This window comes from Phoenix dactylifera, chromosome 12 (assembly GCF_051530095.1).
Source record: "Phoenix dactylifera cultivar Ajwa chromosome 12, Ajwa_hap1_PhDact_Kaust_v1.1, whole genome shotgun sequence".
NCBI classification, from domain to species: domain Eukaryota; kingdom Viridiplantae; phylum Streptophyta; class Magnoliopsida; order Arecales; family Arecaceae; genus Phoenix; species Phoenix dactylifera.
Genome location: NC_143201.1, coordinates 921,949 through 945,736, shown reverse-complemented (window position 1 = coordinate 945,736; position 23,788 = coordinate 921,949). Strand labels below are relative to the sequence as shown.

At 34.4% G+C, this 23,788-nt stretch overlaps 1 protein-coding gene across 3 annotated transcripts; it reads left to right on the top strand.

Annotated features, from left to right (window-relative positions):
• The first annotated feature begins 1,904 nt into the window (after nt 1-1,904).
• On the top strand, nt 1,905-23,768 carry LOC103713125 (L-arabinokinase-like). Of its 3 annotated transcripts, none has more exons than XM_008799940.6 (29): nt 1,905-2,326; nt 3,288-3,395; nt 3,481-3,549; nt 3,700-3,783; nt 3,937-4,013; nt 8,299-8,365; nt 8,857-8,914; nt 9,088-9,155; nt 9,233-9,295; nt 10,109-10,162; nt 10,266-10,368; nt 10,458-10,567; nt 10,667-10,786; nt 11,725-11,781; nt 12,708-12,877; nt 12,963-13,128; nt 13,909-13,992; nt 14,143-14,268; nt 14,641-14,771; nt 14,854-14,935; nt 16,364-16,451; nt 20,361-20,404; nt 20,510-20,605; nt 20,694-20,770; nt 21,029-21,247; nt 21,445-21,610; nt 22,337-22,408; nt 22,809-23,012; nt 23,361-23,768. In XM_008799940.6, the coding sequence occupies exons 1-29, from the start codon at nt 2,219-2,221 to the stop codon at nt 23,505-23,507; spliced, it is 3,018 nt and encodes a 1,005-aa protein (XP_008798162.3). In that variant the 5' UTR covers nt 1,905-2,218; the 3' UTR covers nt 23,508-23,768. The 3 variants fall into 3 exon arrangements, with proteins under 3 accessions (XP_008798162.3, XP_088564321.2, XP_088564322.2); XM_088708195.2 differs by having other exon boundaries at nt 1,942-2,340; XM_088708196.2 differs by lacking the exons at nt 1,905-2,326; nt 3,288-3,395; nt 3,481-3,549; nt 3,700-3,783; nt 3,937-4,013 and adding an exon at nt 7,318-8,188.
• Nucleotides 23,769-23,788: the final 20 nt, after the last annotated feature.

The window sequence follows — 23,788 nt, the reverse complement described above, 5'->3', positions numbered from 1 at the left end:
TATGGAATAAACTTAGGGACATTTTTTACTTAGCTGAAAATGCAGCATTTACGCATCTTTAGGTGATGCAGCATTCTTCTTCTTAAACTAATCTTCTTTCTGATCCAAATTACTAGAGTTTATTTATATAAAATCTTTTGTTGACCAAACAGTAGGCATTCAGATATGGTGTATCTTATTTTTCAATTACTTAAAAATATCTCTTATATGAAAAAGGAAAGAAAAAAGATACAGTGTTCTACATCATGTACAATTTATTCGTGAGACTTGTATTATAATTATTAAAGTTTTGGATATAAATGTCGATGGTGGATGTGTAATACTCGAAAAGTTAGCAATCAAATTGTTACTTGGTCATCCATAATATTTGAGTTGTTAGTACGAAGGTATGTGCCATGCGGCTAATATGTTGTTTTTTTTATCGAGCTACTATAGATTGTATCTATTTTGCCATTGAGACGGAATATAGTCATGTCATCATCTATATATAAAAAAAAACTCTGATCATCATGGACGTTTCTCAAAGAATGATCTTTTTCTTTTGAGAGAGGAGAGAAGTCTATGAGTGAGATTTCCAGAATCTTTTATTTCATGCAATACGGTATAAAATTACGAATAAATAGAATTTCTGACAATATCTACGGCATAGTAATTGGATAAATATTTAGAATTATCCGTTATCAATATTTATTAAATTTTTTTATAAATATCCGTTAGAGATTGTCGAAGAAATATCCTCTAATTGTAATAATTAGATAAAGATTTGAAGCTATGTATTATTCTCTTTGTCAAAAATTTCTATAAATAATTTTTAGAGATTATAGGAGAGATATTCTCTAACAACACTCTCTAACAGCATATAAATTGAAGTCTGGTTACATCCATTATTAAACCTCAGATATTCCTCTCCATAGCTTGTTCTCTCGTTACTTAATTTTGATGGCGGCACCATCCTCTCCGCGTGAGAAAAAGCAAAAGGTTGGGAATGGTGAGGTGAGGAATCATATAATCTTCGCGTATTATATCACCGGTCACGGTTTTGGCCACGCCACCCGCGTTGTCGACGTACATCACTCCCTAATTCTAGTTAATTACTTTTTCTTTACTGTATTTTTATTTTTATATTCTACTGTCATCATAAATATAACATGCAATCGATGAAACGGAGTGGTTGGATGGATCTAGAAGGCCTAAGATGGGTCAGACCATCATTTGACTCGAGATATTTGGAAGATAAATAGTGATGGAGTGGACTTTCAAGCTAAGCATTATATATATATATATAGGGCTCGTTTGGTTCGCGGGAAGCATTTTTTCTTTTAGGAATATGATTCTTGGAAAACAAATTCTTAGAAAAAGGATGCCTAGGAAAGTACTTTTGGCATGTTTGGTTGACCATGGAAAAGTGACAAATTTCCAAAGTGCTTATGTTTGGTTGGCCATCCACTTTCTTGGAAAAATTATGTATAATTCCTATTATGTCCTTAATAAAAATTAGGTCTTTAATGCATTTTAATGCTGAAGGGCCTTTTTGGGAAAAAAATAAAAATAAAGTGATTCCTGCCTATGGGAAAGTAACTTTTCCATGTTTTTCATGGAAAAGATTTTCGCATGAAATGTGGGAATTATATTCCCATGGAATAAAACTTTTTCATCTTTTTTTTTTGAAAAATTCAACCAAACAAGAGGCATCTCATTACTTTTCCATTGACCACACTTTCTTTTCTTCTTTTTTCGTGAACCAAACGAGCCAATAGAGAGACAAACGAGACCGCGGACTAGGTTGCTGCTTATGCGGCCAACTATGTGAAAGATATGCCGTGGACGATTGAGGAAGAGTTGCCTAGGTTGTCCGTACCTAAGCGATATGAACTGCTTAAGCAAGCATGCAAGTAAAAAAAAATAACGCTTAAGTAAGAAATGCGTGACGAGGCAGCGCTTAGCACGTACTTGGTCGCTGCAGTTTGCGTTTTACCCGCCTCGTTGTGGGCAACGTTTTATATACCCTTCTCCCATTAATCCGGGAGATTCCGCCTCCGCTTTATTTTTATAATTTTTTTCTCCTTCCCTTCGTCCCTTTTTTTTTCTAAAATTGTTTGAGGTTTTTCGATGGGGCTCGTCTCCTCGTTCCCTGAACCTGTTTTAGGCTTTCCGATAGGGTTTTAGGGTCTTTCTTTCTCGCTGGCATTTCTTGCGATATAGTTTTGATGAGGGAGCAATGAGGATTCCCGATGGAGATGAAGGGGTTTCCGCGTCTCGAGAGCACCTCGTCTTCGTCTACTACGTCACCGGCCATGGGTTCGGCCACGCGACCCGGGTCGTCGAGGTGCACTGATCGCAGTATTCTTTTTCATCTTTATTCTCATCCTTTTCCATTTCTTTTTTTCTTTCTTTCGAGAATTTAGTCTGTCGTTTTTTTTTTCTTGAGTGTTTCCTTTTTTTTCTTTATTTTTTCGCTTCTTTACGGAATTTAGTCGATCGGTTTTCACAGTTGAATGGAGTCTCTTGGAAAAAATTGGAAAAAGATGCGAGCCTTAACTTTCTCTCAGTTCTTCTCTTTTCTTAGCTAGGAAAATATGGAATAAGATGCGATCTTTAACTTGATTATTTCCCTCAAATTTGGAGTAATTAATGAACGTCTTGCTTGCTAGTCGATAGGGGTAGTGGCCGAGTAAGGGTACTGAGATTAATAAGAGTTGTAGGAAACTGGGAGTCTTTGAAATGAATCCATCCAAATATTTTTGACTAAAGGTAAACCCTAAAAACAGAGGGTTTTTTTTTTGCCATTGTGGCCGAAATGTCGGGATTTTCGAATCGGTTGGCCACGCTCGTACTCTCCCTCTATAATTCTGTAGACAATATCTCGCCGGATGAGGAGTCGGATATTCTTTATAATTTTTCTTTTTGTTTTTCTTTAAAGAATTTTAGCTTATGTGGTCTGCTGGATATATCTTTTCGTTTTTCCTGGGAGGGAAAAAAGGGTACTCTTTGTAGAAAAAAGATGCATTTTTCACTTGATTTCTGGCAAATTTCTAATAGTTAATAGATTTGTGTCCTTATTTCATAAAAAGGGATCGAATCTTTATAAGAAAACATAGCCTGATCCGGGAATTTAGGAGAAAGGTATGCAGTAAAGTTATAAAGATATTTCTTTAATTCTTCTATGATTTTAACTCAAATATATATTAGAGCTATTGCAACAGAGACTCCAAGTTGAGTTATAAATTGTGATCTGTGGATTGCTTTGGAAGCTTTGTGGCGATTTGAAACAAGTTCTTTTCTTGCAGGTTGTACGGCATCTCATTGCTGCGGGGCATGATGTTCATGTGGTCACAGGTGCTCCAGACTTTGTCTTTACCACCGAAATACAGTCTCCCAATCTCCACATTCGCAAGGTCAGTCTGGAAAATGAAATTGCCTGCCATCAGAAATATGCTGGTACACATTATGAATACTGTGGCTGAAATTGTGGAATCGCAGGTTTTGTTGGACTGTGGAGCGGTGCAAGCTGATGCTTTGACAGTGGACCGGCTTGCCTCCTTGGAGAAGGTGCGAAGACTAAATGCATTTCCATCCTCTTGCCTAAAACATGTTTCCTGAGCGTTAGTAGTCAGCTTGCTCTGTCAATGAGTACTATGCCCCAATACTTTCGTATTTGTATATGGTTTTCCGTATTTCATTTTGTTTTTCCAAATACAGTATCATCAGACAGCTGTGGTGCCTCGAGCCTCAATTTTGGCAACCGAAGTGGAGTGGCTGAACTCTATCAAGGCTGACTTAGTGGTACTTGCTATTTTCTTCTGCACATGATTGTTGAAAAAGATCTCGTAATATTGAGCTATTAGCTTTGAATACATCAACTTATTCATATTTCTTGAAGAGGAGCATTCTTTGTTGGTTTAATCATTATAACTGATATTGCTCTACTGGTGACAGGTCTCAGATGTCGTTCCTGTAGCATGCCGAGCAGCGGCAGATGCTGGGATTCGCTCGGTTTGTGTCACAAATTTCAGGTAAGTCATTTTGTGTTTGCTGTCATGCAATTATTGTTACAAGGATCAACTTTCGCATTCATTATATACTAAAATTTCTTGCTAAATTTTTAACAATCTGGTTCTACATGCATCTTCTACATGATATTTATGGTGTTCGCTTGAAATAGCTGATCTGACTGAATAAAGGTATTCATTTTTTTCTCCTTACATATGAAAGGTTCAGGCATGAATTATTACAACTAGGATTCAGAAAATTGGGAGATTGAGGGAGGGATAACAGTAAATGGCTGAATGGAAGAGAATGTTAAGAAACATGCGAAGGAAGACCGTAGAATAAGCTTGGAAGAGGGTCACTCTCTAAGATAATGAGCTGCTAACCTATCCTGTTTATCAAACTTCTTAAAGTTACAGTTACCCAGACGGTTCAAATTTTGGATTTTTTGACAGAGTCTTGGACTCTTGGGACATTTCATGACACTCCTTGACACTTTGTTCCACTAAAATATGCTGCCATCATCATCGCATGTATAGTTTTGACCTCTGTATGAAAGCTCTTAATTTGAACATAAAAATTAGCACTAATTTCATTAAATTATATGCACACATTAACACATATTTACACATACATGCCTATAATATCGGTGTGTCCCTTTGTCAAAATTTTAGAAGATTCCTTCGCTTCTGGATACTTGGACAGTTACAACCATTCACATGTCCAAGTGACATTGAATTTAGGGCTAAACTTCTTTGAATGTCTTTGCTTGCTTAAAAAGTTTACTTCCTTTACATTGGTGGCTATGTGATGAATTATCATAGTGCCTTTGCATCGTTAAGGAAATGAAGGTTTCATGTTCCAATTTTAATGAAGTCACAAGCACTTTACCACCTAGCTAAATAACTGGTTTAATGGATATAGCCTCTTTATTGCCATTTATCTTATAGAGTAGGATGTTTATTGCAAGCACATGTTCGTTTTTGGAATCCATCTTTCCTTCTGCAAATATCTTGAATTTGTTTTAATGATTTTTTCCTTTTCCTTTTTAACATATTGTTGAAGGAAATCTAATTTAATGATTGAAAAAGATGTTACATCATGGATTACAAGATTTCATATATCTTATGGCCTTCAAAAAAGGAGAATCATCTCTTATTATATTGTTTTACTTTCTATTACTATATACGAGTGATGAAGAAAGATATAACAACTATGATTGGAAAAGTAGCTTTAGGCCCCATTTGGTAAAGTTTTTGGAGGGCCAGAAAGCACTTTTTAGCCCTCCAAAAGTACTTTTGGATGATATAGTGACGTTTGGTAAAAAAATAAAAAGTTGTTTTGTCTTTTCGAGAAAGTTAAAAAGGTCTACTTGAGAAAAGCTTTATTTTGGAGCTTATTCCCAAAAGTGTTTTTTCCCAATGTCGGAAAGCTATTTTGATTTTAATTATATTTTTATGATAACCAAAATGCTCGCCGACAAATTTCATAATTCATCTTATGTTACATCATATCATAATATATGATTATATATAAATATAATATAATATAATAACAAATTACTAGTATATTATATTGTTATAGTGATACATAATTATAATATAACATATTCCTATATTTTATTATAGGCATAATATAACATGTTGTTACAATCATAATTTTACGTTATTATTATAATAATATTATAATATACGATTAATAATATAAAAGATAATATATTAGGTTATATAACATTACATTATATTCTATTATATATTATATTGTAGTAATATTGTACTATTATTAATAATAAAACTAATAATAGTAACAATACTAATAATAGTAATAGTACTAATAACGGTAATAATACTAATAATAGTAATAATAGTAATAGTAGTAACAATACTAATAATTATTATTATAATAATAATATTAATAATAGTAATTAGTACTAATACTAGTAATAATACTAAAAATAGTAATAATACTAAAAATAATAATTATACTAATAATAAAAAAATAAAAATAGTAACAATAATAGTAATAATACTAATTACAATAATAATACTAATAATAGTAATAGTACTCATAATAGCATTAGTACTAATAACAGTAATAGTACTAATAATAGCATTAGTACTAATAATAGTAATTATACTTATAATAGTAATAATACTAAAAATAGTAAGAATACTAGAAGTTGCAATAATAGTAATAATACCAAAATAGTGATAATAATAATACTAAAATTCGTAGTAGTACTAACAAATACGAATAATAGTAATAATACCAATAATAGCAATAGTACTAAAAATAGTAATAATACTATAATAGTATTAATACTAATACTAGTAATAATACTAATAATAGTAATAATATTTATATATGTATGTGTCCATATATATATATATATCAATATATTTGTACAGATATATATCTACATATATATAGATATATATCTATGTATAGATGTATGTGTGTGTGTGTGTATATATATGTACATATATATATATATATATGTACATATATATATATATATATGTACATTTATATATATATATATATGTACATTTATATGCATATATATATATATATTATTACAATCATAATTTTATATTATTATTATTATAATAATCGTTATATTATGATAATATATGATCTTATGATTATAATAATATTGTAATATATGATTAATAATATAAATGATAATATATTAGATTATATTACATCATATTATATTATAGTATATGATTATATTATAATATTATTATTAAGTATATATATAATATTATTATTAGGTATATATAATCATATTTAATTATAATATAGTATAATCTATTTATTATATTAGATTCTAATCCATTATATTATATTTTATTACTGTATTATATTACAATATTATTTTATGATATTATATATTATGTTATAACTATAATAATAATATATTACAATATAGTAATATTGTACTATTAATAATACATTATTATATCATATCATATTATGTTACGTTATATTATTATGCTGTAGTATTCAATATTATATTACACTATATTATAATAATATTGTACAAAATAATAATATAATAATATATAATAATATATAATATTATATTGTATTATACACCACCATGCAATACTATACAAACATCAAATATTATAATATATAATATTATATAATAATATATAATACAATATATAATATTTGTATTAAAGGATATAATACAATATAATATTATATAATAATATATAATATTATATTGTATTATATCCTTTATTGTCATTTTATCATACCAAATGCACTTTCTCATTTTGGTTACCAAACATATGTTAAAGTTCCACAGTACTTAGAAATGTAATTATCAAACATCAAATAACTTTTAATAAAAACTTTACTTCCAAAATCTCTACTTTCCGAAAGCTCTACCTTTAAAAGCTCTACTGTCAATAGCAATCCCAAAAAGGGCCTTAGTGCAGAAGCCAATGCTCTCAATTTTTTTTTTTTTTAAGCTTTTAAAGGAGATGAAGAAAAGGCCTGTCAACCTTAGAGACTGACCACACGCACGAGAGAGAGAGAGAGATAGAGAGAGAGAGAGAGAGAGAGCAAAACACTTAATGCCTTTTGCCTGTTAAGTGTAATACAGAAAAGATCGAGGTCAAACCCAAAGGAAAAGATGAATATGCAAGTGTTTTTCCTGACAAAAGATATTTAGAGGAAATCCTGAAAGAAGGTGAAGGAGTTCTAAGTCTTGTGAAATCTCTTACGCTAGCAAAAAGAAACATTACTTGACAATGATAAAATCTACTTTTACGATGATTAACCTTACTGTTTTCATAGACCAACATTTTGTTTTCCTTGTTGATTGTTACTATTTGTTCACCCTTTTCAGCATTGTACATATTAATTTAAACAGTTCTTAATTATAATCACAATTTCAGAATTTTTTTGTGAAAATCAGACATGTAAGTTAAAGGCTAAATACCTTGAAGGAACATGAATTTGTAAGTCTGTGTTTTTATTTTTAACAAAAATAACCATGATTCTGAAAGTGAACTTTTCTGTTCTTGTTGAAATGAGGTAGAGAAAAAACATGTGAAAAATTTAACTATTTTAGTGATATTGGGATTAAAAGTTTCAAAAATAATTCTCTGATTACCCTTAACGCCAAAGAACTTCCATCTGAAATAGAATCATGATACCTTCTCCTTGGGGAAAAAATAACAAGGTAATTCTCCTTGAATACCTAGATATATGTAATTGAATTTGAAAGTAACTCTGAGTAATAGTTAACATGCCCGGTATCTGGATTTTCTTATTATCTGTCAACTTTTGCAGTTGGGATTTTATATATGCAGAATATGTCATGGCAGCTGGGCATCATCATCGTTCTGTTGTTTGGCAGGTGCTTCTTGTTTCTTTTCTTGTTTGATACTTTGTGGGAAATGCATATCTTTTTTTCCTTTTTTGTTTTGCTGGCAGTTAGTTTTCAACTTGATTAATTTAGTAAAAGCTTTTGTTTCTTTCAGGGTTATATGGTAGGCTAATGCATGATAAAATGCAGTGGTTTACAACTCTAATGGAAAAAATTCATCGTGTTGTCCTTTTGAGTTCTAGCATTCTTATGTGAATTGCATTATGAAAGGTCTACCAACAGCATTCTGGTGTCCTTTATATCTCCATTTCAAATCATTTGTTATTCCTTCAGTTATGCACTTCCTTTTACAATGAAAAAGAAAACAATCTGTCCCTGTCATCTAATTAATGGAGTTTTATATTCATATGCAAGGACCTTTTATGCATTCTATTTTGTGATATTCATCTTGCTTGTCACAGTAAATTCCCTTCATGCTAAATTATTTGTTTTCTTTTTTTTTTTAACTATGATTTTTACAGATTGCCGAAGATTACTCTCACTGTGAATTCTTACTCCGGCTTCCTGGATATTGCCCTAGTATGTTATCTGGCATGCAAAATTTATGATTTCCTTGACTATATCCATATCATTAATATATTGATACAAAAGATGCTCTTCTCTCTCTGTCTCTGTCTCCTTCACTTGCTTGATTGCTCCCCCCCCTCTTCCCCGCCGCCACCCCCTCTTCCTCCTCCCTATTTTTCCTGCAGTGCCTGCTTTCCAGGATGTCATTGATGTTCCTCTGGTGGTCAGAAGATTGCACAAATCTCGACTGGAGGTGGGGATATCACTAACTGTAACTCTCCAGACCATTACCTTCCTTTTATTGTTCCTTAAATGCTCTTGTTCTATCAGGTGAGGAAGGAACTTGGAATTGGGAATGATGTGAAAGTAGTTATTTTCAATTTTGGAGGACAGGTAAGTTGTCAAACAATAAGCTGCCTTTCAACAAAGTTCAATTAAACATTGCATTAGCAAGCTCAGTGCTGACTTTCCGGTCAGATGCAAATTCTGTCCAAATTGGAAGGTTTTTTGAGCAAATATTGGCTGATTCTGTGTCAAAGTACTCTGCTGTTTTCACCAATTACATGCAGTATCTTTTTCTTGGATGTATCTGGCTCAGTTCTAGTTGCCTTAGATTCTGATTTTGTGTACACTTGGGCTGTTAGTGCTGCACCTGATGTCATCTATCTGACAGCTGGATAGATGGCATTGCTTTGGATCTATTAGGTGCATAATAATTTGCACTGGATTCCTGCACATATGCTAGCAAGGTTTCCAATGCAGCCACTGCTTTTGCTTATATTTCGACATCAGTCTATCACAATCACCATTCCCCTGATATGACACGAGTAACTGTTGGGTATATTAAGCCCGTAATTTATTCAACAAAATTCCTTGAAAAAAAGTCTTATCTTCCAAAGTTTTGACTTCTCTGACATATCATTGTCTCTTGCATTCTATCTTAACATCATATGTATGAAGTGAAAGTCAGAAAATCATTATTAATCAATGCCTGATATCACCAATTTTCATCTATACACATAATTTCATGTTATAGTAGACTAACTTATGTTTTCTGTGGTTGCTTTCCTTAGACATTATCATCATTAGTTTGATGGTGAATGTTCTGCTGTTGTTTGTGAATTTGCTTCTTGATATTCATGAGTTAGATTTTATTATTGTCTCTCTAACTTTGATACAATTTTGGTTCTTATCCTTCTGTTTCAGCCAGCAGGATGGAAACTGAAGCAAGAGTGGTTACCAGATGGTTGGTTATGTCTGGTATGCTCATGTTTGAGGCTAAGAGTTGTGATTTTCTTCTGCTAATATGTGGTTAATATTTTGAGATACTCGCATATCTGAAAGTATAATTGTCTTGATGAAGGTCTGTGGTGCATCTGACAACCAAGAGCTTCCACCAAACTTTGTAAAGCTTGCAAAAGATGTATATACGCCTGACTTAATTGCAGCCTCTGACTGCATGCTTGGTAATATATTTGAGTAGTCATAAAAGTGGAATCACTTTACAACATACTGTATACTTTATTTTTTATGTTTCGTGTATCCATTGTTGCAGGAAAAATTGGGTATGGCACTGTCAGTGAAGCTTTGGCGTACAAGTTGCCATTTATCTTTGTGCGCAGAGATTATTTTAATGAAGAACCATTTTTAAGAAATATGCTTGAGGTTTTACATGTTTCTCTTCACTTTAGACCTGAAAAAATAATTTAGTTGGATAAAGTCGTAGAAAATTTACTTTTTGTAGCCATTTATTTTCCTAAGCAGTATTACCAGGGTGGCGTTGAGATGATTAGGAGAGATTTGCTTACCGGACACTGGATTCCATATCTCGAGCGTGCCCTTACTCTTAAGCCTTGCTATGAGAGAGGCATTAATGGTGGAGAGGTATTCTCTTTTATGTAGCTATGCATACTTAAGAATGTCATTAGCTTCTTCACATTATTATCTTGCAATGAAACCTACAGCTGAGAACATGTTAATGTTATATAGCCGTTTTTTTCCTCCTGCATCTGAAATTGGCTGGGTATGGATGTCTGACGGGCACAGGATCAGATTTGTTTCCAAATTACCTAGATAAGAATGCAGATCTGGTATTTGGTACAGACAGATACAGATATCTGGCTATGGATATAGATATCAGCATATAATAAAGATTGTTTTTTTAAAAATTTTGATGATATTACAGGATTTAATTCTATAGGTACATATTGTTTGTTTCAAGACTAATTAATTTTATGGGCCTTTTCAAGTTATCCCAGCATATATACTGTAGACAACTAATTATTGTATGGCCATTGTAAATGCTGTATCTTGTATATGACAAGTTCCTATTACATATCCATGTCTATGTCAAACAAATATGAATGTTACTTACATCTGATTTTGCATGAGTATTCATTTAGTGGAAATATGAGTATATATGCATTTATCTGATTGATATTCATATTACTTTTTGCTTGAGACCCTGCCGATCTTCTTGGTCAAATGGTTCTGGTTTTGGTCTTCCGAACAAGCAAGTTGTTTAAGGAAAGGCTAAATATCTCCTAATGGGAAAGGGAAGATATTGATGGAGTTTGAGCAAGAGCAGGCGCAAACAATTTTAGCAAAAACTCGTGCTATCCCATCCTTTGATTTGGAAGGAAAAAAATCTGTCAATGTTTTTGGCAATTTCATTCATTACCTGTCTTTTTATCTATTCTGAAACTATGTTAACTAAATCTATGCAGGCAGAGAGTAATAATAGTTTCATGCTTATTGACAATTCCTATTTTTTGACATCTAATTTTATGTGGAAATTCATACATATGTAATTTTATGATCAGGTGGCAGCCCGCATACTACAGGATACAGCTACTGGAAAAAAATGTGCTTCAGATAAGGTATGTAAGTGTAGATGATTCATTTATTGTATAAAATGCTACCTTAGTATAATTTGTTAGCTTTGTTTCAAAATAGTTACACTAAGCTTTTAAATGTTGGTACCAAATCCTATACCATTTTTTCTTTGGAACAGTATGGTATTGGGACGTTACTGAACCAATGGTATGTACTGAAACTAACATATTCTGAAAATTTGAAGAACCCTTGGTATTTTCCAGTACGGTTGGTCTGGTACTTCTGGTACACCAGGTACAAACACGTATGCCCAGTACATACCGGTACAGTTGTTTTAGCATCCTGACACCCATATTGGTGCTGGATTCGCTTCGGAATGGTACGATACTGGTCATACCATCCTTCTATGGGGATTTTTGAAACCATGAGTTACACTCTTCTAGACACCATGCTTAGCCAGCAATATAACGTATCATACAAAAGTGAAATTATTATTCTATAATAAAAAAGACTTGTGTGGCTTTTTTTTTTTTTTTTTTGCTTAAACTTGTGTGGCCTTTTCTCATACTATTTATCCTGCATCTTTTCTTTTCTTTTTTTTCTTCAAGTTTCATGCTTTTTTCGTATACTGAAGGTGGATACCTTCTTTCTCTTTCGGATCTGTATATACTATCTTTGTGTGTGTGTGTGGGCACGCACACGCCCGAGCGCATGTTGTCTATCTATCTATCTATTATATGCTTGACTAACATCTTTGAACTTTTCTAATGCGATGAAGGTTGCTTTGGAAACATTTTTGTCATTTTGGGTTGCTTTTTCTAGTTAATTGATATGTCTCCATTTCTGTGTATGCTCCTCTGCTAGCCAAATATGTTGAATTTATCTATTTGTTTATTTAAGTTGTTGTCATGCCTTATGGTTTACTCATGAGACATACTGAATTGATTAGTTCTGTGCTTTATGAATTTAGTTGAGTGGAGCAAGGCGACTGCGTGATGCCATAGTGCTTGGATATCAACTACAAAGAGCTCCTGGCAGAGACATAGGCGTTCCTGATTGGTATTCTCTTGCTGAAAATGAAGTTCGTCTTCGCCCTGCACCAAATACTGAAATAAATGGGAATGCCTCTCTTGTGGAATCGTGTGTTCTTTAACTTTTCATTTTGTTATTCTGTAAGTGCTGGTTCTGTGAATTGTTGCTGATTTGTGCTTGTATATATTGCAAGATGCATTGAGAACTTTGAGATACTCCATGGTGATCTGCATGGTTTATCCGATACAGTGGCTTTCCTGAAGAGCCTATCAGAACTTGGTGGTGGATCTGACCTAAAGAATCCTGAGAAGCGCCAATTAAGGGAGCGGATTGCTGCTGCAGCACTCTTTAATTGGGAGGTCTTCACCTAGCTTACTCTTTTCTCCTGCTCTTTTTATCTTTATCACATTCTGCTTATAATGCTGGGAATAAATACAATCTGCAAAGTTTATTATAGTTTTGCTTAAAATTTCTTCTTGTATGTCTTCACTCTGTTATACAAATGCAGCTAAACTGCAACTTGAAATATGACAATTGGAACAGATTTGCCTTCATGTCAACCTCAATCACATTGAGACATGCATGTTCAACAATGAACTCATGCTGGTGGACGTATCTTTATTGAATTAGCTCTTGTCTAGAAATCCTTCTATGAGACAAATCTACACTTAAATCATTTTCTATGAATCCTTGCTTTTCAAATCCTTCTGGTGACGTTTATCAGTGTTAACTTAGTTTTTTCTCTCTTCCATGATTCTTCGACAAAATCTGAGTCCCTCTTCTTTTTGGGGTCTCCATGTACCATATATCCAACTGATCATTCTCATGATTGCCTTCTTCAACGCCTTAAAGGCCAATCCAAACCGAAGAAGATCGGATTGATAACCAGTCATGGAAAAAGATGCCTGATTATTGTTTTAACCTATCAGATTTTACAATCCAGAAACATATGTTATAAATATATGCAAAGCTTCTAAGAAGTTTATTTTGCTATATAGTCATGCATATTTGTATAAATGTTGGCCTATTAAAAATCTGACCTGAGAGCATTGAATATGAACAAAGCTGATAGTATAATATGACCCCAGTAGATAGTTATAATTTAGCTGCATGCTTCAGGGCTTCTTTTCCTCATGCAGGAAGAAATTTATGTAGCAAGAGCACCTGGAAGGTTGGATGTCATGGGAGGAATTGCAGATTATTCAGGAAGCCTGGTTTTGCAGGTTAGCTTCCTTACCTGGCAAGTGCATGTTGTTAACCAATAACCCTTTATGGCTCATTCCAGCTGTTTTGAACAGATAAATGCCTCTTTGAAGTCTGAACGAAAGTTTTTTCATTGGTTTGTTTAACACCATCCAGTTCCTTCATTGTAGATGCCTATCAGAGATGCCTGCCATGTGGCTGTTCAGAAGAACCATCCGAGCGGGCAAAAACTCTGGAAACATGCTCAAGCACGTCAGCAGGCAAAAGGCCATGGACCTATTCCTGTGCTACAAATTGTACGTCATATAACATACTCATTTTTTAAGTCAAAATTTTCTTTGTAACAAGTCTGTTTGCCACATTGAAGTCCAGGTAAAAAGTTACCACAAACCTCTTTACCTTTTAGAAATCTGGATTAACCATGTAGTGTGAATTCTTTGACACGCCTTCTAATGCCCTTGATCATTATTTAAATGCACTTTCTTCTAACTATTAGACATCCTTTTGATTTTTTTCCTACTTGTTCCTGTTAACATTATTCTTCTAAGATACTATTCTGTCTTTATGTTTGTTAGTTTTAAGAACTTAATTGTTACTAATGCCTATATATTATTTTTTAAATCTGAGTTTTATAAAAAATTGCTATTGCTGATTCCTAGCCTATATAGGTGTCATTTGGTTCTGAGTTAAGTAACCGTGCACCAACCTTCGATATGGACCTATCAGACTTGATGGATGGTGAGCATCCAATTTCCTATGAAAAAGCCCATGAATACTTTGCTCAAGATCCGTCTCAGAAGTGGGTGTCTTTTCTCCCTAAAATGATGATTTAATTCATTGTTATGTCGTTTATTGTTTCATTAATATGTGTTCTGTCTCAGATGGGCAGCTTATATTGCTGGAACAATTCTTGTCTTGATGACTGAGCTTGGCGTGTGCTTTGCAGACAGTATATGCATGCTGGTATGACGTCATGCCTAATGCAACTAGCTGTATATCCTAACCTAAAATTATTAATTTAAAGATATGTGACAGTTTACATTTTATCTAGTAGTTCATAGCAAAAGGTTTAAGGTGGTTCAACAACTAAGTGAAGAGATACTATATCACATGTTTATGATCTTCTAGATATGTATAGTTTTCCTGTTGGCATGTGTGGTGGGAAAGGAATTGAAACATCCAATGGAGTTCTTCATATTTTCTTGTTAAAGGAATTTTGTTCTCACTTATATGAATTTCTCCATTATCTCTCAAAAGAACAATTTTCCCATGAAAATCAAACACGGAGCTTGACTTTGGGAGCAAAAACCAAAGTTAGCATATTTTGTCGCCACTCTCCATGGAACAAACATGTGGGAAGCATGACTTAACCTGTTCAGCTGTCATTGGAGATTGGAGAAACCTAACCAGGCTAAATGTCTAGGGGCTGTTTTCTTTTTTCATGTTTTTAAAATAGGAAAAAGAAGTAATGATGGCCTTGAATGCATGAGGTGGACCTGTTTATATTAATTTCAAATTTTAAAAAATAAATGACAAAAAATATATTTTGAAGAATATGTTTTCTGTTTACTGTTTGCAAAGCTACCATCTCCTACTATACTACTATAATTGCTGCCTCCAGTACACCACACAACTGTCAAAGGTGTTTTACATTTTTCTTGTTTGTAAACATACAAAATGATGATTGCCAAACTTATTTCCTGTTTTCGAAAATTTAGAAACAAGATAAAAGTAAATGGATTATTCCCTTTTTTTTGAAAAAGAAAACTGGCATGTGGCAACAGGACCAAACAGGCTCTAAGTTGGCTATCTATAGTCCCTGATCACAAGGGAGAGAATGTGATCTTTGATTTAAGTGGTTAACAAGATTATCCATCCTCAAATGTATGAGGCATGGCTTGTTGATTGTTGTTGAAATTATGTTGGACTAAATTAAGATATGAATAAATCAGTAAAAGACATGTCCATTGTTATGTCAAAAGTTGGATTCTAGCACACAGGTATTGTGCATTTTATCTTTTTCAACAACTCTCTATTTCTTCAAGAACTGCAGTACAAATGATGCTTTATGCATAGCTAAAAAGTATATATATTATCTTCAGATCTTTATATGGTGCCGTATAACCAAATTAGTCCATCTGTAGTAGCTTTAAGATCATTCCTAACCATTTTTTAAGCTGAAAATGGATTAAGAGGTGGATCGGCATTCCTTTTGGTAGAAGCATGAGAAAGAATAATAATTGCATTTATCTGGCTTATGATTGTCTTGTAGCATTTGTCCAAGCTCTTTCTTTATGGACTTAAAAGCCAAGATGCTATTCTCAGCTTATCAAAGATATAGTTGCACACAATCTGACCCTACATTTCTTATGATATTTCTGCATGATTCAGGTCTCTTCTGCCGTTCCAGAAGGCAAGGGTGTTTCTTCTTCAGCAGCAGTGGAAGTAGCCACCATGTCCGCAATTGCGGCTGCTCATGGTTAGTTTTTATGTATAAACCATTCTTCTAGATATGACTATCTTGGAAAGCAACTATATTTAGTTGCTTGAAACTGAATGATATCGATGTCTTATGTTCCTCAGTTGTAGGCTCACACCGGTAAACAATTTCGTATATTTAGTTAAGAAATTCTACCGCATCGGTGAAACCAATCTTCAATCGCATAGTTGCTCGTATATAATAACATATTGATCTTGATTAAATCAATAATTTATAATATGTAGAATGCACTGTTAGTTGTTTAGGTACATATTCAAGATCGTGAATCCTTGGAGATTGTTTTGGTATTGGACACTATACTAGAAATCTTTTGTTACATTTAAACATCTAACGTTAGTTCCAGTTTTTGCATTCTGTCTTTGTTGAGAAAACTTTGCCTTTTCTTATAGATGCATAAGATGCCAATGTAATGTAGCCCCTAATACGTATGACATTAGTAAGATGTGGTGTTAAACATGTAACAAAGCTAAGGGGCAGATGAGTGAAGTCCTGCAGATTTAATCATCAGTCCATTTTTTTTGTATTCATGAATCAGAAGGAACAGATTGGACCAATTTGGACTCACAAAGGAGGATGGATCTTAATTTTTTTTGTCCAGTTTAAACTTCTCACACTTTAGTTATTGACTCATCCTGACCCTTTTGGGCTGTGCTTGGATGCTGGAATGGTAAAACCATAGTTAATCAGTTATCCAGCCAAACACCATCATTTTTTTGACGGTTGCAATTAAGTAGTCAATGGGACTTTACTTGGCTAACCTGGTTAAATTTTTTTTGGGGTGGGGAGTAAGTTTAACCACCCCAGGCTCCCCTTCATTTTGCCTCCCTGCTTTACACTTCTCCCCTCTCTTTTCATGCTGCCTTTTTTTGTTCATATAGCCAGAAAAGTCACTTAACCCATGCCTTTTTTAACCAAATAGCATTTTCTACATGTCAACAACAAGGGTTGGATAAGTGAGCAGTCGCCAAAAAAACCCTTTCAGATTCATGAATTAGTTGATAAGTGATGGATAAATTTAGTTAAAGTTATCTGCCCCCTTGATTAGCTACCCTGGAACCAAACATTGCCTTGGTGCCTAGGTCATGCGTTGCCCAAGATTGGGAAACCTGGTTTCGTTTTGGTATTGGCTATGTCCTTGGGATTTTGGTTTCGGAGGTTCTGCTCTAAGTTTTGGAGTTTTGGACAAAAAAAATCAATAAAAATTCAAAAATAAAAATATAATAAAAATAAAAGAAATCAAGAAAAGTCATTAATCAGCAATTTAGAGTATTTTGTGTTATATAGGCTTCTTCATTTCAATAATTTTAGGCTGAAATTAACATTGCTTGTAAGTGAATATTTAAGTATTTTTTACTATGAACAAGTATATATTTAAGGTACTTTGAACATACATATATTGCTTGCTTCTTGAATTTTAGTTGTCTGAAAATCCATTATTTGGCAATTTTGCATTTTTGTAATGTTGAATGAATTCAGTTCCTCATTTTCCTAGTAGAACGCATAAACATATTGAATTTTCATGTTTCTATTGTTAAGTGTTTATTTAATAAAATGTGTATAATTACAATCATATATTTATGTAGAAAAGGATCTTATTTCTTTGAAATATCTTGGATTTGTTATTTGCATTCAAGGCCTACCGAACCAGTATTGAGGCTCGTACTGATAGGCGACACATTCATACCATGCCATTCAGGGAGAGGGAAGGGGAGAGAGAGGAGATGGAGGGAGGTAGAGGGAGAGGGAGGGAGAGAAGGGATGGAGAGAGAGAGGGGTGGAGGAAGTTCGAGCTGTTGTGGTGGAGCTTCAAGAACTCTGAACTGGCAATGGGGACCGAGGGAGAGAGGATGAGAGAGAGTGGGAGAGGAAGGAAGTTCGAGTCACTATTCTTTGGTTCCAACGATGGGGATTGGAGAAGAGAGGGGGCAAGAAACTCACCTGGGATGGGCTTGGGGGCGGCGGGCTTCGAAACAGCACATCGAGCAAGGAAGAAACAGAGGCCAAAAAAATGCAGCTCTTATATATTACTAAATCGACTAACTAACTGTGCCTGTAACCAACCGGTCCTATTCGGCATAGCTTGGCTAACCTTGTTTGTCTTAGTTCTCATTATGTCTCTTAGTAAGGGCTTTTCTAAAGGTTCCAATCCATTACGGGTTATGTACTTAAATTTGCTATCTATTTCCTCTTTTGGCTTAAGAAAAAAAAAGAAAATCAGTGAAAATTTACTGTTATACGGACTATGCACTAAAATAAATAAAGAAATGATTCTAGTATGTTTTAAATACCAAATAAATATTCAAAATAAATAGTAACTAGTTTCTATCAGTTTCAGCTGAACTTGACCAAAACCATGAAACTGGATCATAACTAGCCAATTTCAGCCGAAACAAGCTGAAACCGCCGAAACGGACTAAAACCCAAAATTAGGGCTCATTTTCATACAAATAAATATTCAAAATAGATATTAACTAGTTTCTATCAGTTTCAGCTGAAACTGAAACCACGAAACTGGATCATAACTAGCCAGTTTCAGCCGAAATAGGCTGAAACCACCGAAACTGACTAAGACCCAAAATTAGGGCTCATTTTCAGTTGTGTCTTGGCATTGGTTCATAAACACCATTTCTAGTCTAGGTGAACCACAGGTTGTCCAGACATAGGTCCTCCCACCTTCCTCAATGCCATAGCCTCTTTTCTTTTCTCTTCTCCCTGCCCTAGCTTTGACACCAAAATCCCAAGAAATCTGTCTCTGCTTGTGATCTATACCTCCTTTAAGGACCCAACTTCAAAACTAGACACATCTTTGCCATTGGTCCATGTTGCAATTGGGGATTTCCCCCATATCCTTGCCTATGTCCATAGATCTGCATTGATCAAGGATTTTTCACGAGAACCACTAAATTATGCTGGCATCGGGGATTTTTTTGCCAGATCCTTGGGGCTTCTCCTGGCTGGAATTGGCTGCTCTTGCTGCTGCTAGAAAGAGAGGAAGGAAGGAAGAAAGGCAGAGGCAGGAGATGGCAATGAGATGGTCTCCAAACACTGAGATAGGAAACGTTTGACAGAAGAAAGAAGTAAGAGGGCCTGGCCATCAGGTTTTGGGTTTTCCTTTTTTTTCTCTTTTTTAATCATGCTGTCTGGCCCAGTGAGCTGGTACAGTAGGAACAGTTTTTAAATGTCCAGGTTCAGCCCAATCAGACCCACATTTATTAATGGGTAATGGGTCGAATAGGATAATCTGACACAGACAAGTTCTTGAACTCTGCTTTAAAGCTTTAATGTTTGTCAAATTCTTATATAAGTAGGTTTGCATGTTTCATACATTATTAACATGTAATAGTATATCCTGCTTTTTACGATTTATCAATATGCATGCTAAGGTTTGCTTATTGTCAATGTGAATTTGTGTGTCATTTTGTGTACAGAAATATCTTGGCTAATAACCATATCCAGTGAGACGTATCCCATCTATTTGAGTTTCGCTCTATGAGTTAATTGTTCATTTTATTGAAAGTTACCTTTTTTAGTAATGCTTTCCTGTGTCTCATCTTTATCAACACAAATAAATCCTTTCCCGAGGCATCCTCTGATTTTTGCTGCACGTATATACAATACTATGTTGTTTTCTATACCCTAATCTCAACTTATGGAACATATTTGCTTCCTCTAAGGTGCTGCAGTACCCACTGGACATATTTGCAATTAAATTAATATTAGTTTCATCAACTAATGCTACAAGATGAATAATTGTATGTTCTCCAGACTTAAATTTTTACTGTTGTTATTGAAGATTTGAGTTTCAAACTGCACATTGTATATTATGATCTCCATATTCTTGAGGAAACTCATCAATGGGATTAACAATGTTGATTTTCATGTCTTCAGGGTTGAATATTGATCCAAGGGATCTTGCATTGCTTTGTCAAAAGGTATTTTTTGATGTACAAGTTTCTTGATCAGGTGTTTCGCATTGTCTGGTGGTGATGCAAATGAATTATAGTTTCTCAGACTGTTCGTAAGCTAATCTTGCGCAGGTCGAGAATTATATTGTTGGAGCTCCTTGTGGAGTGATGGACCAAATAACATCAGCTTGCGGGGAAGCTAACAAGCTGCTTGCCATGGTTTGCCAGGTTTGGGCCACTCATGTTGCAGAAACATTGCTCTAGTTGCTATGCATAGGGTTCTTGATTCTGCTTGCCATGGTATTCTTTCATGCAGCCTGCAGAGGTAAAGGAGCTAGTTACAATTCCAACTCATATACGATTTTGGGGTCTTGATTCTGGAATACGGCACAGGTAGACATCTTCCCCTAATCTTTAGTTAAATGCCAGGCTCCCAACCAGTCAAATTAGTATAGTGTAAATATGACAAATGCTATCTCTTCTTTGCAATTTAAGCATATTTTTGATGCACTGGCTAATATATTAGTCCTTTTACCATAGAAGATAGGACTTTTGTTTTTAATCCCCAGAAAAAGTCTTGTATTAAGTTTGGGGCTGATGAATGGACTTTTTACTATTTTTCGCCTTCTGACCAACTATTTCTGTTTGCAGTGTTGGTGGCACTGATTATGGGTCTGTGAGAATAGGCACCTTCATGGGGCTTCAGATGATAAAATCTGCAGCCTCTAACCTACTGTCCCAGTCTTTAGGTAGTGTAAGTACTCCTCAACAAGGGGATGGCATGAACTCGGATGAATTTGAAGAGCATGGCATTGAGCTACTTAAAGTTGAATCTTCACTGAATTGCTTATGTAACCTTTCACCACACAGGTAAGTTATTTTTAACATTAGATGTATTTTGCTATTCAATCTTCGTCTTCTTAACCTATTAATAATGAAGAGTTTCTTTTGTTAAGCACTGCATTACTAAACATTAAAACAGTGACATATTGATTTCATTCTGGAACAAAGCTATTTGAGTATCTTTTTGAAACTAAAGTATGTGCTCTTTTTAATCTTTTTTGCAGATATGAAGCTGTATATGGAAAGAAGCTTCCTGAGTGCATAGCTGGAGAAGAATTTATAAATAAGTACACAGATCACAATGATACCGTAACAGTTATTGATCCCAAGTGCACCTATGCAGTGAAGGCGCCTACCAAACATCCGATATATGAAAATTTCCGTGTCGAGGTTAGCTCTTATCATTATGTATTGCTGTTCTTTTCAAACTTGCATAGATCCTGCCCATGCATTTGCAAATCTGTTTACTAGTCCTTGAAATGTTCGATGATATATTGGTCAATCTTACATCCATTGCTAGTTGTTTGTTAAAGCAAGGCAAATGTTTGACTTTTGATATGTCAAATACCCACTAGCACTAGCATTGTGTATTTAGTGTCAGAAACTTTGAAGAAATGCCCACTGGCTTTGATCATTGTTAGGTGACAGTCTGTTTGTGAACATAGAGATGTCCATGTGGAATATTATAATTTTGAGCTTTGGTTCTATAAAGCTTATGATTCTCATCAAATTTTGCATCAAAAAATGAGGATTTCGAAACACTAATATACAGACTATGCAGACATTCTTACAATCATGATTGTTTTATTAGGATGGAAATTTAGAAGCCTTTAAATTGCAACAACAGACAATCCATGCCACACTACAAGTCATTAGTTTTCACTCCACAGAAAATTTTAACTCTTCTGAGTAGACCAAAAAATAGTTAGAAGAAGATTATATTGTTCTTACGAACCTGACGCTGGTGCTGCTTTCACACTTGTTTTGTTTTCACACTTGGTAATTCTGTACATGCTTTTTTTTGTTTAATCTACAGTCAGTTTTATTATGTTATTCCATCATGGAAACTGATTAGAACTTAAAACTTACCGCTCCGTGGTATTGCAATGCATACAGGCCTTCAAAGCATTATTAACTGCAGCCAAAACAGATGAACAGCTTTCTGCCCTCGGAGAACTTACGTATCAGGTAAATGTAGTTTCAGTTTCTCTCAATCATCAAGTTCCTTTTTTCCGAAAATATGAATACATTATTCAATATCGTTTAAATCCTTCACTTTGTCATCAAAACAGTAATAAGATGTTCCAGTTCAATTTAAATAACCTATCACCTTCGTGTAAATTTTGATTGCCCTTGTTATTTTGTCAACAGGATTCCTGTCAGGAACTACTTTCTCCACTAACAAAGTTCTTTGTTCTGTCATATGCATAAACCTGATAGCCTATGTAATTACAATTTTCAAATTCAAACTTATAGTAAAGTCTGTGCACAGTCCTCTTCTTGTAATCCTGAATTTGAAAAGCAATGTTTCCATATTTGTTTTGCATATGGGAGTAAATTTTTCCATCCAATTCTTGCTTTGCTGCAGTGCCATTACAGCTACAATGACTGTGGACTTGGCTCGGATGGGACAGATAGACTTGTTAACTTGGTGCAAGAAATGCAGCACAGAAAATCATCCAACGGTGAAAGCTCTAGTTTATTTGGTGCAAAAATCACTGGTGGAGGCTCAGGTGGCTCAGTTTGTGTTATTGGAAGGAACTGCATTAGGAGCAGCGAGGAAATTCTTGAGGTATTTTTTCTAAAGATCTTGGTTGCTCATCAGTTTAAGAATTACCAAAGAAATAAGTTTGATACTGTTTTGAAAGATAACAATGGGGGGACAATAATATTAGTAGCCATCACTCCGGATTTGGGAAAAGGAGGCATCATGTGCCTGGTGGTCCAGTCTTCCTGGCAGCCACACGTCTTGCCGAAGAGGAATTACTGATTGTTGTAGTATCCCCCTTTACAATCATAATTGTTCTTCAAGTTTCATCATCATTACTTGGTTGTCCTGCTTTTTAGTTTTATATGAACTTAGGTTTGTAATTCATGCATGGCAATCTTGCATCCTTATGTTTGTTTTAAAATTTATCAGATTCAGCAAAGGTACAGAGCTGCCACTGGCTATCTGCCGATCATTTTTGAGGGCTCGTCACCCGGTGCTGGAAAGTTTGGCTACTTAAGACTGCGACGTCGGGTATCCTCAGCGGATGGGAACATGAAACAAGTCAAGGGGGCCTGAAGCCCCAGTATGTAAGGTTCTCCCACATAGAAGAGAGGAACAATTGATGTTAATGCCTAAATCATAACAAAACATAATCTAATGTCATTTTAACTATCTATTCTTTTGTCGACATGATATATAGTTTAGCCATCACCAAGTATGTAATTTTTGGTTTCTAAGCATTTTCATCGATATAGATCAATGATATAGATCTTTAATTTGAATGCTTTATTATTGATTTTTAATGTGACAGAATAAAGACTGAATTTTCTCTCTGCCTATCATGACATGCCATGTGT

Bases quoted from the DNA above. Each gene is read 5' to 3' on its own strand.
- LOC103713125 (XM_008799940.6), top strand. From the start codon at position 2,219: ATGAGGATTCCCGATGGAGATGAAGGGGTTTCCGCGTCTCGAGAGCAC. The intron at 10,369-10,457 runs GTAATATATTTG...CCATTGTTGCAG, and splicing joins AGCCTCTGACTGCATGCTTG to GAAAAATTGGGTATGGCACT. The intron at 21,611-22,336 runs GTTAGCTCTTAT...CAATGCATACAG, and splicing joins ATGAAAATTTCCGTGTCGAG to GCCTTCAAAGCATTATTAAC.